This window comes from Salmo salar, chromosome 23, assembly GCF_965601325.2.
Source record: "Salmo salar chromosome 23, fSalSal1, whole genome shotgun sequence".
NCBI classification, from domain to species: domain Eukaryota; kingdom Metazoa; phylum Chordata; class Actinopteri; order Salmoniformes; family Salmonidae; genus Salmo; species Salmo salar.
In genome coordinates this window covers 7,994,937-8,007,895 of record NC_138313.1, presented here as the reverse complement: position 1 = coordinate 8,007,895, position 12,959 = coordinate 7,994,937, and the positions used below count along the sequence as shown (strand labels likewise).

The following is a 12,959-nucleotide window of genomic DNA, read 5'->3' as shown; positions in this document are numbered from 1 at the left end:
AATGCTGCTCCTGAAATAGACAGAGATGCACAGAGACAGTACAGGTCAAAGATTTAAGCATGCACATGCAAATCTATCTCACTCTTTCTGTTCTCTCTCCTCTCTCTCTTTTCTCTCTCTCTCACACACACATTTTCCTGTTCTACTATGTGGTTGTGTGTGGGTCAGCAAAGTGAAGCACTAAGGGAATATGCTTGTCTTGTGTTTCTCTTGATTCAGTGTGTATTGTATGTAGCATCTCTGATCATTGTTCTCTCTCCCTCCCTCCATTTCCCTCTCTTCCTCTTTATATCTCTCTCTCCCCCATCCCTCCCCCTCCCTCCCTCTCTCTCCCCCTCTCTCCCATCTCTCTCTCTCTTGGTGTCTCTCTCTCTAGGTGGGGGGCCAAGGGAGGCCCCAGAGGTGTGTGCTCTGCCTGAGCAGGCTCCTGTGGTACTACACAGGCTGATAGAAGCTCTGGAGAGACAAGGTAAAAACATCCACAACTTAGAGAAAAAAAACATGTTGGTAATTCATATTGTACACAATTCAGGAATTATTATGATTCCATGTTTGATCTCTTCAAATGCATCTTTATGAATATAGAGTTATTATGTAGTAGGCCTAAAGTATGTTGTGGATGCATTGAAATTGAACTATTTTCACTTATTCCTCTGCCCCTCTCTTGTCTAGGCTTGGAGAGTGAGCCACTGTACCGGACACCCCCAGCCTCCACCGGACCCCCAGAACTGAGACAGGCTCTTGACACAGGTACATAAACCCCTACATAACACTACATAAAACAGGTGTATGCACTCACTACTGGATAAGAGCGTCTGCTAAGTGACTAAAATGTAAATGTGAAATGTACATAAACCCTACATAACATAACGTACATAACACAGGTATATAAACCCTACATAACCCTACATAACACATGTACCTTAACCCTACATAACACAGGTTCATACTATCTGTGCAACTACAAACTAAATCGTTGTAGAGTTACAGTATTTGAGGAGTTGTGGAGTTACAGTATTTGTATGCAGAAATTGCAGCATGTCAACTCAACAGGTGTCAGCCTGCTAGGTATTTAACGGACGCACTGGGCCTAATAAGTCTTGAATATAATCTCTCAGTACAGCATCTCTCCGGTGTGCTGACTCATACAGAAGGCATACAGTAGATTACTGCTGATAGCCAGAATTGGTAGTCTATCCCAGTAGAGAGAAAGTTGGGAAAGTTTGTGCTGAAGTTCAGGCTGGCTCCACAAGGGAGTGCTCTGACTCTGTTATATTTGTGCAGGCAGAACATAAGTCTAACTGAGACCCATTGAGCCCACAGCATTACAAACACAGTGGTGACAGAACCAGTAGAGGCACAATGGTATACACAGCATCTTATACAGAACAGCATCTAATTAAGCAATAAGGCCCGAGGGGGGTGTGGTATATTTTCTTATATGACATCAAAATTAGACTTCTATCCATACCTAGGGGCAACAGTGAGTGCTATTACCATAAAGTAGGGTTGGGTTTTGCAAGGGCATTGTGGACGGAGTTGGTGGATGGGTGTAATCCCATTACTTGCATGTCCGATCCCAGTGATGGACACTCACTTGAAATGTCTAATCCTGCAGTGAGACTGTGAGAGCATGTTGATCAACATTGACACTAAGATCTCTTTTGCAATGGAACCCTGCATTAACACAATTTACAAAATAAAAGAAAATACAGTATAATACAAATATTCAAGAAAAAGGCAAAGAGGTCTCCAATCAACATGTTGAACTGCCCAAGAGACAACAGAACATCCAGTTGTAGGGAACGCTGTAGGTTGTTCCATACATAGGGTGCAAAGACAATTAAAGCAGATTTACCTAACTGAGTAAACCGAAGGGATTTCCATAGTTAGCCATCCCTGAGACCGGATATGGTAACTCGTACGTCAAAGGTTAATAATATGGCCTGGATACAGCCCTTAGCAGTGGTATGTTGGCCATATAACACAAACCCCCAAGGTGCCTTATTGCTATTATTAACTGGTTACCAACATAATTAGAACACTAAACACGTAATTTTGCATCATACCCGTGGTATATTGTCTGGTATACCACAGCTTTCAGACAATCAGCATCCAGTACACAAACTACCCGGTTTATAATACACAATATGACACACATCATCTCATACACACTCAGCATCTCATACACAATATAACACATACAGTGCCTTGCAAAAGTATTCATCCCCCTTGGCGTTTTTCCTATTTTGTTGCATTACAACCTGTAATTTAAATAGATTTTTATTTGGATTTCATGTAATGGACATACACAAAATAGTCCAAATTGGTGAAGTGAAATGAAAAAAATAAAACAAAATAAAAACCTAAAAAGTGGTGCGTGTATATGTATTCACCCCCTTTGCTATGAAGCCCCTAAATAAGATCTGGTGCAACCAATTACCTTCAGAAGTCACATTATTAGTTAAATAAAGCCCACCTGTGTGCAATCTAAGTGTCACATGATCTATCACATGATCTGTGTATATATAGACTTGTTCTGAAAGGCCCCAGAGTCTGCAACAACACTAAGCAAGGGGCAGCACCAAGCAAGCGGCACCATGAAGACCAAGGAACTCTCCTAACAGGTCAGGGACAAAGTTGTGGGGAAGTACAGATCAGAGTTGGGTTATAAAAAAATATCAGAAACTTTGAACATCCCACGGAGCACCATTCAATCCATTATTAAAAATGGAAATAATATGGCACCACACCAAACCTGCCAAGGGAGGGCCGCCCACCAAAACTCATGGACCAGGCATTAATCAGAGGCAACAAAGAGACCAAAGATCACGCTGAAGGAGCTGCAAAGTTCCACACAGGAGATTGGCGTATCTGTCCATAGGACCACTTTAAGCTGTACACTCCACAGAGCTGGGCTTAACGAAAGATTGGTCAGAAAAAAAGCCATTGCTTAAAGAAAAAAATAAGCAAACATGTTTGGTGTTCGCCAAAAGGCATGTTGGAGACTAAAATTGAGCAGTTTTTTTACCCCTTTTTCTTCCCAATTTCGTGGTATCCAATTGATAGTAGTTACTGTCTTGTCTCATCGCTGCAACTCCTGTACGGACTCGGGAGAGGCGAAGGTTAAGAGCCATGCGTCCTTCGAAACACAACACAACCACAGCGCACATCTTGACACAGCGCACAGCGCACATCCAACCCGGAAGCCAGCTACACCAATGTGTCGGAGGAAACACCGTACACCTAGCGACCTGGTCAGCATGCACTGCGCCCGGCCCGCCACAGGAGTCACTAGTGCACGATGAGACAAGGATATCCCTGCCGGCCAAACCCTCCCTAACCCGGACGACGCTTGGCCAATTGTGCATCGCCCCATGAGCCTCGCGGTCGCAGCCGGCAGAGCCTGGGCTCAAACCCAGAGTCTCTGGTGGCACAGCTAGCACTGCCTTAGACCACTGTGCCACCCGGGACGCCAATATTGACCTTTTTGCCCATCAAGGAAAACACTATGTCTGGTGCAAACCCAACACCTCTCATCACCCCGAGAAAACCATCCCCACAGTGAAGCATGGTGGTGGCAGCATCATGTTGTAGGGATGTTTTTCATCGGCAGGGACTGGGAAACTGGTCAGAATGGAAGGAATGATGGACGGCGCTAAATACAGGGAAATTCTTGAGTGAAACCTGTTTCAGTCTTCCAGAGATTTGAGTCTGGGACGGAGCTTCACCTTCCAGTGGGACAATGACCCTAAGCATACTGCTAAAGCAACACTTGAGTGGTTTAAGAAACATTTAAATGTCTTGGAATGGCCTAGTCAAAGCCCAGACCTCAATCCAATTGAGAATCTGTGGTATGACTTAAAGATTGCTGTACAGCAGCGGAACCTGGAGCAGTTTTGCCTTGAAGGAGCTGGAGCAGTTTTGCCTTGAAGAATGAGCAAAAATCCCAGTGGCTAGATGTGCCAAGCTTATAGAGACGTGCCAAGCTTATAGAGACGTACCCCAAGAGACTTGCAGCTGTAATTGCTGCAAAAGGTGGCTCTACAAAGTATTGACTTTGTGGGGGTGAATAGTTATGCACGCTCAAGTTTTCAGTTTTTTTGTTTTATAAAACATATTCTCCATCTTTAAAGTGTAGGCATGTTGTGTAAATCAAATGATACAAACCCCCCCAAAAAATCTATTTTAATTCTAGGTTGTAAGGCAACAAAATATGAAAAATGCCAAGGGGGTGAATACTTTCGCAAGCCACTGTAGCATCTACGCAGTTTCAGACATAGAACTACATGGAGAACACATACAGTATAGAATTATAAGATCTCAATGGTTTGGTTATCTCTATTGGATTGAATTTATTTGTGTAACAGACATATACATCAAAATGTGCAATGTGGACCCAGAGGATCATTTATGTAGGAATTAAAACACTTGTTTCCAAAGTGGTCCTCGATGGTAAAAACAATAACACATATGATTAAAAGGCAAGACGAAATTACAAACTACCATAAATGCATTAATTTATATTGACATCCTAGAAAGTGGCACTATTCACTGCACTTTTCCCTAACCTTAAAAATAAACCATATTCATTTCACATTTCGAGCTTAAAAACAATCTATTCATTGCTCGTAATATCTATCATTCAAATACATACACCTGACCAGCAGTAGGGGACACAAGGGGTTAGTGGAGTGGTTTAACTTAGAAAACTTGTCCAAATGAAAACCGTTGCCTGCTTATTAAATCTATTTCGACTTTTTCTTTTCTTTATCTCTAAGGGGAGGCTATTCCATAGACAAATGCCTGTATAGAAAAACTTGCTCCTCGCTGTACTGTTTACTCTGTGGATTTTACAAGACATAACACTAGCTCTGGTAATGTAATGGTTACAGACCATATCAATGTTGTTTTTCATATATCCTGGGGCACGATCATTTAAGAGGTCAAACATATGATTGAGTTTAAATTGGTGCTCTCTGGACTCCAAAGGCAACTAGCCCACCTCCTGGAACTCTTGTACCCCATGTGGGTCCTTGGGGGGACATGCAGCATATACCTGATAACATTATTTACATGATTGGCATTTCCCCTTTTCAGTTTTTTGATGGCCCACAATACCATGCAGAGCAGGCATAATCAAAATGACACTGAATCAAGGTTGAGACAAGCAATTTCAGGTTCTATGCAGGGTTGGGTAGGTTACTTTTTAAATGTAATATGTTACAGTTACTAGTTACTTGTCCAAAATTGTAATCAGTAGTGTACATTTTGGATTACCTAAACTCAGAAACATAATCTGATTACTTTTGGATTACTTTCCCTTTAAGGGTCATTGGAAGAAGACAGAAGAAGAAAGGACTCATCAAACACATTTGAAATGCAATTTTTTCAAAAGTAATCTGATTACAATATTTTTGATGGTAACGTAACTGACTACAGTTTTTTTTTGGGGGGGGGGAATAATCAGATTACATGTAATTAGTTACTTCCCAATCCTGTCTCTATGGTCTATAAAGGTTGCAGAACTATAACTGTTTCATTATTTATCATCAATGAACCTGTATGAATCTTCACTGCAAAAAGTAATGTTTCTCTTTTGAATTATATTTATGATGGTTGTTTAGAGTGGTATATTGTTGTGCACACAAACAAACACACACATACTTGGCCTCCTCATCCAGGGGGAAATAAGGGGTCAATGCGAGGGTAAAGACATGCATGTAATCAAAGAAATTGACAAAGAAGAGTTGACTCCCAGTAATATAGTTAATACAGACATACATATTGGCAGACAGAAATAGGGATGAGAGAATTCAACACAAATGTACAGTAAATGCAGAAATGCACATACATTACAGGTATGGAAAGAGCAAGGCCAGCTAACATACATGAACAGGTCATATATGTGCCCAGGAGTAGACATGGGAGAGGGAATTAATGTATAGAAATGGGTTGACACATGACTCTTATACATGCATACCTGTAAAGGCACACGTCCGATGCTCTTAGTGGGGAGAGGAAGAGTGGGAGGAAGACATTACTAATGGAACAGATAAAACAGAGAGAGAATATTAGAAAAAGAGCTAGACAGAAATCTCTCTGTCTCTCTCTCTGAGAATGTCTCTTTGTGCAGTGTGGTAAGGTCTTTGTTATGTAGGAAGTGTTAATGGTACACAGTATGGGGGTAGGATAATATAGTTCTGAGAACTTTCCATGCAGACAGTTTTCCTCTCTGTGTTTTGGCTGAGGCGGTGTTCTCTTCAGTGCATGGGTCCTTTTGTTATGTAATAGGGAGTTATTACATAGGGTGTAAACTCTCACACTATTCCACAACCCTCTCAGTAATTTGGCATGGACAAAGTATCAAATCAAAATCAAATCAAATTGTATTGCTTACATACACTTATTTAGCAGATGTTATTGTGGGTGTATCGAAATGCTTGTGTTCCTAGCTCCAACAGTGCAGTAGTATCTAACAATTCACAATAATACACACAAATCTAAAAGTAAAATAATGGAATTATTATTATAATAATGGAATCCTCAACACTGGGGACCCTCAGGAGTCTGAAAAGATTTGGCATGGGTCCTCAGATCCTCAAAAAGTTATACAGCTGCACCATCGAGAGCATCCTGACTGGTTGCATCACTGCTTGGTATGGCAACTGCTCGGCCTCCGACCGCAAGGCACTACAGAGGGTAGTGCGTACGGCCCAGTACATCACTGGGGCCAAGCTTCCTGCCATCCAGGACCTCTATAACAGGCGGTGTCAGAGGAAGGCCCTAAAAATTATCAAAGACTCCAGCCACCCTAGTCATAGACTTTTCTCTCTGCTACCACATGGCAAGCGATACCGGAATGCCAAGCCTAGGTCCAAAAGGCTTCTTAACAGTTTCTACCCCCAAACCATAAGACTCCTGAACAGCTAATCAAATGGCTACCCAGACTATTTGCATTGCCCCCCCTCCTCCCCTTTTACGCTGCTGCTACTCTCTGTTTATTATCTATGCATAGTCACTAAAACTCTACGTACCTCAGTTACCTCGACTAACCGGTGCCTCCACCCATTGACTCTGTAACGGTACCCCCTGTATATAGCCTCACTATTGTTATTTTACTGCTGCTCTTTAATTACTTGTTACTTTTATTTATCCAGTTTTTACTTAACACTTATTTTTATTAAAACTGAATTGTTGATTAAGGGCTTGTAAGTAAGCATTTCACTGTTATGTCTACACCGGTTGTATTCGGCGCATGTGACAAATACAATTTGATTTGATTATTAAAGTGACCAGTTATTCCATGTCTATGTATATAGGGGAGCAGCCTCTAATGTGCAGGGTTGAGTAACTGGGTGGTAGCCGGCTAGTGATGGCGATTTAACAGTCTGACTGTGATGTGGTAAGGTTGGTCCCAGGTGCAGAGAAGAGACCAGACGAGGAATCAGAGGTTAAGGATAAACATAATACTTTACTGAGAAACGGTAGCCGCAGGATCACAGTACACAACAACAAACACTAAGTCTCGAAACTCACTCAGGAAACAAACACACATGGTAAACTATTCAAGCTTCTGCAAAGGACATCAGAAAACACACCTCTTTTAACTTCTCTAAGGTAGGGGGCAGTATTTTGACATCCGGATGAAAGGCGTGCACAAATTAAACTGCCTGCTACTCAGAAGGTAGGATATGCATATTATTAGTAGATTTGGATAGAAAACACTCTGAAGTTTCTAAAACTGTTTGAATGATGTCTGTGAGTATAACAGAACTCATATGCCAGGCAAAACCCTGAGAAAAATCCAACCAGGAAGTTGAAAATCTGAGGCTTGTAGTTTTTTTAATTGATTCACCATTCAAACTACAGTGACTTAGGGGTCATTTTGCAGTTCCTAAGGCTTCCACTAGATGTCAACAGTCTTTAGAACATTGTTACAGGCTTCTACTGTGACCTGGAAGGGAATGACAGTCATTTCAACCAGGTGTCTGGCTGAGTGCCATTAGATCATTCATGCGCGTGGCCGTCAGCGCGAGGTGCTTTCTTTTTCCTTTCTGAAGACAAAGGATTTGTCCGGTTGGAATATTATCGAAGATGTATGATAAAAACATCCTAAAGATTGATGCTATACATCGTTTGACATGTTTCTAGAAACTGTAGTATAACTTTTTGGACTTTTCGTCTCAACAAAATGCGTGAGCATGGCGCATTTGGATAAATCGACTGAATGCGCAAACAAAACAGAGGTATTTGGACATAAATATGGAGTTTAGCGAACAAAATGAACATTTCTTGTGGAAGTGGGAGTCCTGGGAGTGCATTCCGACGAAGATCAGCAAAGGTAAGTGAAGATTTATAACACTATTTCTGACTTTTTTTGACTCCAGAACTTGGCGGGTAACTGTATAGCTTGCTTTGATCGCTGTGCTCTGTACTCATAGTATTGAAAAATGTGCTTTCGCCGTAAACCTATTTTGAAATCTGACACAGTGGTTGCATTAACCTCTATGGGACCCCTTCCCGTTCTCATCCCGTTAACGGGATTGAGTTTGACAACAGCCAGTGGAAAATCAGAGCGCCAAATTTAAAACAGCTAAAATCTCATAATTCAATTTTCTCAATCAATCAACTATTTTACACCATTTTAAAGATAAACTTCTCGTTAATCTAACCACATTGTCCGATTTCAAAAAGGCTTTACGGCGAAAGCATAAAATTTGATTATGTTAGGACAGTTCCAACACAAGAAAAACCACACAGCCATTTTCCTAGCAACTAGATGCATCACAAAAACCCAAAACACAGCTAAATGATGCACTAACCTTTGATGATCTTCATCAGATGACACTCCTAGGACATTATGTTAGACAATACATGTATGTTTTGCTTGATAATGTTCATATTTATATCCAAAAACAGCATTTTACATTGGCGCGTAATGTTGAGAAATGTTTTCCCTCCAAACCTTCGGTGAATCAGCACAATGAGCACACATAGTACGTAAATTCTCATCGTAAACATTGATCAATATAGAAGTGTTATGCACAGAATTATAGATACACTTCTCCTAAATGTAATCGCGTTGTCCGATTTCAAAAAAGGTTCGCGGCGAAAGCACAATTTGCAATAATCTGAGTACAGCCCAGATGACATTAACCTCTATGGGACCGGCGGGACGAATTCGTCCCACCTACGTAACAGCCACTGCCATCCTGTGGCGCGATTTTCAAAATCTTCAAAATCGTATTACTTCAATTTCTCAAACATATGACTATTTTACAGCCATTTAAAGATAAGACTCTCGTTAATCTAACCACACTGTCCGATTTCAAAAAGGCTTTACAACGAAAGCAAAACATTAGATTATGTCAGCAGAGTACCAAGCCAGAAATAATCAGACACCCATTTTTCAAGCCAGCATATAATGTCACCAAAACCCAGAAGACAGCTAAATGCAGCACTCACCTTTGATGATCTTCATCAGATGACAACCCTAGGACATTATGTTATACAATACATGCATGTTTTGTTCAATCAAGTTCATATTTATATCAAAAACCAGCTTTTTACATTAGCATGTGACGTTCAGAACTAGCATACCCCCCGCAAACTTACGGGGAATTCGCTAACATTTTACTAAATTACTCACGATAAACGTTCACAAAAAGCATAACAATTATTTTAAGAATTATAGATACAGACCTCCTCTATGCACTCGATATGTCCGATTTTAAAATAGCTTTTTGGTGAAAGCACATTTTGCAATATTCTCAGTAGATAGCCCAGGCATCACGGGCTCGCTATTTAGACACCCGGCAAGTTTAGCACTCACCATAATCATATTTACTATTATAAAAATGTCATTACCTTTTGTTGTCTTCGTCAGAATGCACACCCAGGACGTCTACTTCAATAACAAATGTTGGTTTGGTCCAAAATAATCCATAGTTATATCCGAATAGCGGCGTTTTGTTCGTGCGTTCAAGACACTATCCGAAATAGTAAAGAAGTGTCGCGCGCTTGGCGCAATTCCTGACAATAAAATTCAAAGTATTCCATTGCCGTACGTGGAAGCATGTCAACCGCTGTTTAAAATCAATTTTTACGTCATTTTTCTCGTAGAAAAGCGATAAAATTCCGACAGGGAATCTCCTTTTCGGCAAACAGAGGAAAAAATCCCAAAGGCGGGGGCGGTCGGGGTCACGCGCATAAGCTAGTGTCTCTTGATGGGCCACTTGAGAAAGGCGATAATGTGTTTCAGCCTGGGGCTGGAATGACGCCATTCTCTTTTTTCCCGGGCTATGAGAGCCTATGGACGACGTGGGAAGTGTCACGTTAGAGCAGAGATCCTTAGTAAATGATAGAGATGGCAAAGAAGTTCCAGAAATGGTCAGACAGGCCACTTCCTGTAAAGGAATCTCTCAGGTTTTGACCTGCCATTTGAGTTCTGTTATACTCACAGACACCATTCAAACAGTTTTAGAAAATTTAGGGTGTTTTCTATCCATATGTAATAAGTATATGCATATTCTAGTTACTGGGTAGGAGTGGTAACCAGATTAAATCGGGTATGTTTTTTATCCAGCCGTGTCAATGCTGCCCCCTAGCCCTAACAGGTTAACAACTAGCAAACAGAAACCCGCCATCTTGGAGTCAATAAAACTAACAAATTACATTCTAAATATTCGCTTACCTTTGATTATCTTCATCAGAAGGCACTCCCAGAAACCCCAGCTCCACAATAAATGTTCGATAAAGTTCATATTTATTTCCAAATAATCAATTTTGTTCGCGCGTTAGGTTCGCTATCCAAATCCACTACGCGTGTGCTTACTTAGTCCAGACGCAAAGTCAAAATTGTTATACTACAGTTTGTAGAAACATGTCAAATGATGTATAGAATCAATCTTTAGGTTGCTTTTATCATATATCTTCAATAAAATTCCAACCGGACCTATCCGTTCTCTCTAGGACTGAATATGAACTCAGCTCGCTCCCAAGTCATTGTGCGTGACTTGAGCCCATGCCTTATAATGGGACACCAGTTTACCACAGCTGGTATTCCCTTCAAATTCACCATAGAATCGTCAAACACCATTCTAAAGACTGCTGACATCTAGTGGAAGCTTTAGGAAGTGCAAAATGAACCCTAAGTCACTGTATACAGTCAAGGCAATCACTTGAACGGACTACAAGTACCAGACTTCCCACTTCCTGCTTGGGTTTCTCTCAGGTTTTTGCCTGCAATACGAGTTCTGTTATACTCACAGACACCATTCAAACAGTTTTAGAAACTTCAGAGTGTTTTCTATCCAAATCCACTAATAGTATGCATATTCTAGTTTCTGGGACAGAGTAGTAACCTGTTTAAATTGGGTACGTTTTTCATCCGGCCGTGAAAATACTGCCCCCTAGCCCCAACAGGTTTTAAGGAGAAGTGTATCTATAATTCTTTCAATAACTGTTGTAAATTTTATCAACGTTTATGATGAGTATTTTTGTAAATTGATGTGCTCATTCACCGGAAATTTTGGAGGCAATACATTTTCTGTACATCACTCGCCAATGTAAAAAGTGGTTTTTGGATATAAATATGAACTTGATCGAGCAAAACATACATGTATTGTGTAACATGAAGTCCTGAGTGCCATCTGATGAAGATCATCAAAGGTTGGTGATTCATTTTAGCTGTATTTCTGGTTTTTGTGACGCCTCTCCTTGCTTGGAAAATGGCTGTGTGGTTTTTCTTGTTTACGTGCTGTCCTAACATAATCTAATATTATGCTTTCGCCGTAAAGCCTTTTTGAAATCGGACAATGTGGTTGGATTAATGAGAATCTTATCTTTAAAATGGGATAAAATAGTTGTATGTTTGAGAAATTTGAATTATGAGATTTTTGTCGTTTTGAATTTGGTTCCCTGCTATTTCACTGGCTGTTGAATAGTGTGTCCCGCAGGTGGAACGGTCACGTCCCACATACCCCAGAGAGGTTAACAGGGACATCATAATGAGTAAATTGTAAACACCTGAGTGTCGTTAATGTCCCTAGGATAGTCTCTGCCGCCCTCTGGTGAAAGGTGGAACCATGACAGTGCCCCCCATTCTAAGAGTGGCTCCAGCCACCAGGGCGACCACAACGTAGGTGGTTGAAGTCCCAAACAAGTCCTGGATCCAGGATGTCCCAGGCAGGCACCCACGCCCGCTCCTCAGGGCTGTAGCTCTCCCAGTCCACCAGGTACTGCAGGGTGCCTCGGACCCGACGAGCCTCCAACAAATGCCGGACAGTGTAGGCCGGGCGACCATCAACAAGTTGAGGGGGCGGAGTGGCAGATGTGGTGGGAGAGAAGGGACTGGTCCTTATCAGCTTGAGATGGGAGACATGGCAGGATGGAGAGACCCTCATAGATCTGGGAAGCTGGAGGCGATAGGTGACTGGGTTGATGCGACTCAGGATCTTGAATGGTCCTATGTAGCGTGGAGTGAGCTCCTGTGAGCCCATCTTTAAGGGAAGTTCACGGGTGTACAGCCACACCCGTTGACCCGGTCGGAGGAGCCGAAGAGGCCTTCGGTGCCGGTTTGCCAGGTGTTTGTGTCAGGTAGAGGAGCGGAGCAAGGAGGATCGCGCCCTGATTCAGGTGCGGCGGCATCGTCAAATGAACGCCTCGGCTGATGACACCAACGCTTCGGCCTCTTGTTCAGGAAAAATTGGGGGGGCAAACCCAAACTGACACTAGAATGGCGAAAGTTCAGTGGACGAGTTCTGCAGTGTGTTGTGAGCATATTCCGCCCAGACAAGGAACTTGCTCCAGTTGCTGGCCTGGGTGGAGACAAAGCAGAGGAGGAACTTCTCCAGCTCCTGGTTGGCCCGCTCCGTTTGCCCATTCGACTGTGGGTGGAATCTAGAGGAGAGACTCACTGACGCCCCCAACAAGGAGCAGAAGGCTTTCCAATACCA

At 41.9% G+C, this 12,959-nt stretch overlaps 1 protein-coding gene across 1 annotated transcript in view; it reads left to right on the top strand.

The window, feature by feature from the left end:
* Nucleotides 1–12,959, top strand: part of LOC106584012 (phosphatidylinositol 3-kinase regulatory subunit gamma) — a 324,331-nt gene that overhangs the window by 90,404 nt on the left and 220,968 nt on the right. Inside the window, exons 3-4 of the mRNA XM_014168762.3 lie at nucleotides 377–469; nucleotides 673–750. Coding sequence (XP_014024237.2) covers nucleotides 377–469; nucleotides 673–750 — 171 coding nt within the window. The remainder of the gene's footprint in view (nucleotides 1–376; nucleotides 470–672; nucleotides 751–12,959) is intronic.